The 7,020-nt window shown below is 35.1% G+C and overlaps 1 protein-coding gene across 1 annotated transcript; it reads right to left on the bottom strand.

The window, feature by feature from the left end:
* Positions 1 to 2,593: 2,593 nt before the first annotated feature.
* Positions 2,594 to 4,166, bottom strand: LOC125646834 (GTP-binding protein GEM-like). Its single transcript, XM_048873424.2, has 4 exons — positions 3,704 to 4,166; positions 3,510 to 3,595; positions 3,215 to 3,395; positions 2,594 to 2,975 (listed from the first exon to the last, which is right to left on the bottom strand). The coding sequence occupies exons 1-4, from the start codon at positions 4,164 to 4,166 to the stop codon at positions 2,779 to 2,781; spliced, it is 927 nt and encodes a 308-aa protein (XP_048729381.2). The 3' UTR covers positions 2,594 to 2,778.
* Between the last annotated feature and the right edge of the window lie 2,854 nt (positions 4,167 to 7,020).

The raw sequence follows: 7,020 nt of genomic DNA, 5'->3' as shown, positions 1-7,020 counted from the left end.
TCTATAAATTCACATCAGTATTGTGTAACATACCATATAATGTCATGCCATACTATACAATTGTTAACTTGTTTATTATTTTTGTAAACATGTATGCCATAAGACGCATGTCTTCAGCAATAAAGAAAAGAATAATAGCTTAACACTACTTACGTACATTAACACTTGGAATGTATCCAATAAAGCAAGCTTCTTCACACCATTTAAATGAGGGGGAGGATTACGAAATATCCGTTACGAAACCAATGGCAAATATTCTTTGAGGAAAAACCCCATCCACGTCATGTTTCATCAAAGTCATACTATTGGTGGTTACAGTATGGTGCGTCAAACGAGGAAGACCCCATCAAACATTAATACTGTCAGTGCAAGTCTGGGGCGCGGTTAGTAGGCAGCTATCCGCATGTTGTATCAGTGCTATGGTACATGCACAGAGGCAGCAGGCAAAGTGTTTCAGTCCGATTTTACCCGATAACGAATTGTGCAAAAGACACCGACATTGCCAGCTGTGATGATACTGATGTCTAATTTTTCTTTTTTAAAACTTATTTTAACACAAAGATCGTAGTTCTCTATAATAATTCAACCGCATATTGTCGGATAACTCGGATTTTACAACAGAATATACTATAAAAAAAATACATGTCAATGTAAACAGATTAAATAAATACACTAGCTGAACAAAGAACCGTAATGGGATTTCGCACTGAGGTATACAATTCTATTTAATCGATATTATGTATATATTGAATCTTTTTCAAAAGCAACATTTTAAATATATTTATACAGACCATACTTGGAACTTTTAGCTAAGGTATGACAATAATCTAGTTTGATCTAAAATGGTGAAATTATGTGTTTAAAAAGAGGCGAAATCGTAATGTTCATATAAGACTGTTTTTGCCAATACAAATAGAATTCATAGATCCTGGATTTAACTGGATTCCAATTTTTACTGCTGGTTGGTTGTAGCGTACCGATAATTTTTCACTCCTATGTAGACGTCACCATTTCCGGTGAAGGAATGCAAACTTTAGGTCAATGCATGACGCTTACAGCTTTGGGACAGGGAGGGATCTTTATCGTACCACTTCTGCTGTGATACGGGTCATCAGTTTTTATGGTCTCATCCGAAGAACTGCCGCGTCTAGCCGCCTCATACAACAAGTAAGGGGTACATGTACTGAGGACGTCTGACCCGGATCCCCACGAGACTGTAGTGTATACATACGATTCCAACATACACCAATGACTGTATTTCTATAAAAACTCGAGCACTTTGGAAAAGTCCAGCTATTACATTCTACACAAACAATTTAGAATGTTTAATTTGTGTCTTAACGTCCTTCAACAATAATATGTTTGTTTTCATTATTGTACGTATACGTAACATTCACACTTCCGTGATTTCTCAGTTTTATCGAAGAATGTTACCACGCACTCGATTTTAGAAATAAACAAGGTATGGTATTAGTTAACTCGTTCTTTGTTTTTGACTTGATCCAGCGTAGGACGTGTCAGCTCAGATCTGTCTTGACGCTCGATGGGAACAGACTTTTCTATTACCACATATTACACTCAATAATTTTAATATGTAAACGTTTTGTTTGTTATCAGCTTTTGTAGTTTAGTTGTAATTTTAGTTTCCTTTTCTATCTAGTTTTCTTTTCTATGTAAATATTCTATCGTCCTGAGGAAGGGACAGGTTGTCCTGAATTTGACAATTCACTGTTCGTGTCATTTGTCATTTTTAGTGCTTTATATATATATATATATATATATATATATATATATATATATATATAATCCCGTGGGGATCCGGTTTAGAATAGGTCCTCAGTGCCCCTTGCTTGTCGTAAGAGTATGGAGTATGCCAGTGCGGCCTGGAATCCTCACCAAGAGTCAAACATCCAAAAGATTGAAATGATTCAGCGTAGAGCAGCCCGGTATGTCCACAACAGATACCATAACACCTCATCTGTAACCGAGATGCTTAATCAGCTTGAATGGCCATCATTAGGAGAGCGACGAAGGACATCTAGTCTCTGTGTTATGTACAAGCTGATCACCAACAAACTTCAGATTGACATTGACGAGAAACTAAAAATCCAAGAAAGAACATCCAGGAATAACAACATATTATGGCAGTGCAAATCCCATCATGTCGAACATCAGTGAGGAATGAATCATTCTACCCACGTACCAACAAGGAGTGGAATGCCTTACCTATCTCTACTGTGATGGTTCCGAGCCTTGAATGCTTCAAGGCTCGTCTCTGTCAATAAGCCACGGGTTTCATTTGTTTTTAAACTCACCTGTAAATATACCTTCACCAATATATTCTTTTTTAACATGCGCACACTCAACAGTGGCATAATAGTCATCATTTTGACGGTGGCCGCTTACTGGTAGAAGTAGAAGTGGAAAAGGCGACTAAATTGGGCGGTCCTTCGGATGAGACCGCAAAAACCGAGGTCCCGTGTCACAGCAGGTGTGACACGATAAAATTCAATTTTACCTCTGGTATATTCTCCAGGGGTCCGTGTTTGCCCAACTTTCTATTTTGTAATCCTTATAGGAGTTACGAGATTGAGCACTGTTCGTTATCTTCACCTTCCATTCATAAGTAAGCGAACATAAGCACCAGTAATTCAGTAATGACTTATCACGCCACACATGAACCTTCATAGATTAATTAATACAACAATTTATTTACAATGACAAGCAAATAAACGTTTGATAATGCTTTATTTCAGCACTAGTTCTACAGTTATACAACTACTTAAAGAAAGTACGCTTCATCCTATTCCGAAACGCTTTGGCTATTCGCCGAAGCCTCAGGAAGCGTGTTCTGGGTTTTGAGATCTCAACTTGAACTTTTAGAATGCCTCGAAGTAATTCCTTTACATTGTGATTCAGAGTCAAAGATGTTTCAATATATTGGCATTTATGAAGGTCGGCAACCCTCACGGCATCTGAAAAAATAAAAAACAAAAATAATAAATCAGCACCGTATATAAAGGTATGTACGGGTTGGGAATGAATTATTATTGGGTGTTTAATAAGGATTGAACGATATAATAGACGAAAGGGTGATTGAAAGATTAAAGTATCATTACAGAAGCAAAAGCTGAAAATTTTCAATAATTATCATACGCAATATACACGTTGAGAATGAATTTGACAACAGAAGAGATGATGAATATAAATCTACCATTTGTCGATACTTTGCGGTATCGAATCATGTCCGATTTGTTCGCCACAAGAAATATGGGCACATCTTCCCGATGGGTTCTTCGTATGCTCTGCACGCACATTTTGGCGTACTGGAAGGATGCTTTGTCAGACACTGCGAACATCACAACACAGACGTCTGCTTCGTCATCTTCTATTGTCTAAAATGGAAAGATTGTTTTTTTCAAACTTCATTCTACTAAACAATAGAAATTGCACAGACGACTAAATGTTTGATAATAGCATGTATTTATAAAATTTGTAAACGATCTAACCTTTTCCCGACATATCTCGACAGCCTTGAAGATCAGACAAGTCTTTGTGTCATTTTCTTCCAAAACAATTCTGCTGCATTTCTCATCTGTAAATAATTTCAAAATATACATATCGTAACCAGATACATTAAGTAATTATATCTTAGCATGTAAATATACGAATATTTACATTGTACAAATGCAAACTTCCGTACCACTAGTATCTAGGGGATGGTATGATTTCAAGAGTTGCATGAAGCTTGCTCTTCCAACATTATATCTTCCATACACTTCAATCAGTTTGGTGCTTTCTTTGATATCCAAGTTCGTATGGACGACTTTCTCCACTTTGTAGGTCTTTGACTGTTCATTATTTTTGCTTATTCTCTTTTGTCGATGATTTGACTTCTTGAGCTGAATACTTCTTAGTCTTGTCTGATGAGAAAAGTTGGTCTTTCGGGGTATCAAGGCATCGGGAGAGCTAAATCTTCTGTTCTCAATGTCATACTCAACATCGGCAAGTGCCAACACGCTTGATATTGGCATAGAAACAGAGCGATTCCGAATGTTGTGCTCCTGTGCATGTTCCCTATCTAAGGAAACTAGTTTGTCTGCACTTAAACAACTATTTCCTTTCCCCAAGGATGAAATCCATCTATGATGTTCTGTGATCGACATGGCTGTGATACTATTGTTTCATTACCTAACTCTTATATAGAGAAGAGTGCGTATACAGACATCAATGTAATTAGCAACATTCAATAACAATTCATTTTATTTGTAACACACAATTTCATTGGCTGAGCACACTGAAAAATAGTACATGTCGTATAACATAACTTGGTATGGGGACACGCCCCCTTGACAACTCAAGACATTGCAGCACTAATAAGTTGTATGAAATATGTTATGTTCTGTGAGGTAGAAAGCCAACGGAATAAAATGTGCAAAATAAAATACTTTTGTTAAAGTATTAAGTGTAAAGTGTCTAAGCAATAAAAGAAGACATGTTTTCTTACTTGTAAATACACAAAACACTAAGGGTAAAAATTCAATACAAACTCCGATACAACGATAGAAATATTATGCAAAATAATGATGCATCAAGTACTGGTAACGTTTGCTGCTTCATTATAAATAAAATTTCATTTGGGGGTGCGTGTGTTGCTTAATCCACATAGATAAAAGCATTAAATCGTGATGTCTTGTAAATATACCAAATGACGTCACGTCACATCGATTGACACGTGGATCGCAAATATGTAATATTTATAGGTTATAGACTTTGTATCGGAAAATATGACGACCGAGTTTTTTGGCGCGTAGACGGACCGAGCTTTCGAGGTACGTCCGCGACAATAAACGAAGTCGTCATATTATCCGATACAAAGTCTATAACATTTTTATTACATGTATATACTTTCAATTTCATTTAGAAACTAACAATAATTGTATTTTTAACAATTTTATTGGTTTAGCTGAGTAAAAGATGAAAAACACGAAAAATTTGAAAATTAACGGCGTAGTAACGGCTTGTGTATTGATTGCTACGTAATGTTTCCGGGCCGGAATGTTTCCGGGCATATATCGTGTGATATATGTCCGCAAACTTTTAAAAGAAAAAAAAAAGAAATGAAATTGAAAGTGTATAATAATACTTAGTACATATTTTAATGTGTCGGATTTACTTGGCGACAATGCTGACAAGTCCTTTCATCGTTACAGCTCGTGAATTGTACTTCAATGTTCAATCATACTTACACAACCTTACTGAATGTGGATTTTTAAATCGAGGCAGGTACTGAGAAATCACTTGTTGTTACTGAGCTTTCAACAATCTCGTTTAAAGACAGCATTTCGCAAAGCAAATTCTACCCGCTATATTGATCTTATTTAGAAATACAACATGTTTTTAGGTTGAATGCTGTCTGGCGTTTTTCATACCAATGGTAAGGCCAATCTTTACATATTGTTTTTGGCTATCGATTACTCCGTATACCTGATCAGGATAGAACGCTCATTGTGGGTGCGACCTGTCAACAGGGAATGTTTATTCTTCCTAGGCACCCGAGTCCACCCCTGGTGTGTCCAAGGGTCCATGTTTGCGCTTTTAGTTTTGTATTTTTATAGGATTTATGGGATTCGTTATCTTATCTTTCTCATATAGTTCAAATTGGAATTTCAAACAGTAACAGTTTAAGATTCTGTTAGTTTAAATGAAAATTTCAATTTGTATTGATAAAAAATGAAATTCAGATTCATAGCATATAAAATATGTTGGTTTTTCAAATTCTACTACAAGTATTTGTGATCATTCAGATCCATACCATATAAAATTCAAAATATGTTGGTTTTTCAAATTCTACTACGAGAAATTAAAATAGCAGAACTAATTCTGGATATCTCTTCCATTTTCAAGGATGAAGCATCAATCAGTTAAATTCAACTCCCTTACTTCTAGACTACTATTGTATTTAGGGAGCAAATCTCATAAGGATGACTCACGAGTTGTTATGATAACAAGAAAGTAAATATTTTCAACTGATCATTGTTTTTGATAATTATTCAATAAGAAACTACATGTATCATGAATTATTCCTCTAATTATTTGAAACATTAGAGCTGCTACATTGTACACAAACAATCTGGAAATATTGCTTGTTTGTATATGGATCACTGACGTCATTCAATGATAATATATGTTTTCATTATTATATTTGTAATCTTTTCGTTGTCTGCTAATGGATTTGAACAAACTGAAACTTCGTCCATCAAAATAAAAATTAGCATATACTTATGCATTTGCTCTCCGAAATGTAAAACATCAAGATTATGGAAGTTATTATAACAAATTCCATCAATTAAAAATTAAATAGAGCTTTTCTTTATCTAGTCTGAATAGGATTTCTAACAGTACAAATCAAAATTTTAGGAAATAATGAGTATGCCAACTTTTACCTAGCATGAACTTCTGTTTCTAAAGGTTTTATATTATATTTTATTTTGTATTGTTGATAAGAGTTATGAGACTGATCACTGTTCGTTATCTTCACCTTTCATTCAAACGACCTATGACTTCTGCTTCTATCTATTCTGAGGTCATCTGGAGATGAGGATCGTCGAATGTCGGTTATCGTTATATTTCCAAGAAATCAGGTGTGCAAAGTCATTGTAAGAAAGATAGAAAATTTCATGGGTGTTTTCACCATCAGGAACCATATCACAGCGATGAAAGCATAACTTCTAAATTGATAGACGGTACTTCGTACTATAATGAACACAATTTCACCTAGTTGAAGAGGGTAAAAACACCATAATTTCAATGCAATGGATAACATTAGCAAAAATCTTGTTGAGTCTAAAGTCAGAATATTTGATCAATATATATATAATGCATCATGGTGTTTGATCGTTTTGTGAAGAAGTGGACATGCATATGCACCATGGTGTATAACATATTCGTTAACGCCCACTAAAGTAGTAGTCTTACAAAAATATTACACTGAGACGATGATAATATATGGTTATATAC

The sequence above is a fragment of the Ostrea edulis genome, chromosome 1 (assembly GCF_947568905.1).
Source record: "Ostrea edulis chromosome 1, xbOstEdul1.1, whole genome shotgun sequence".
Taxonomy (NCBI): Eukaryota; Metazoa; Mollusca; class Bivalvia; order Ostreida; family Ostreidae; genus Ostrea; species Ostrea edulis.
The sequence above is the reverse complement of the archived record's forward strand: the minus strand, read 5'-3'. Positions and strand labels throughout refer to the sequence as shown.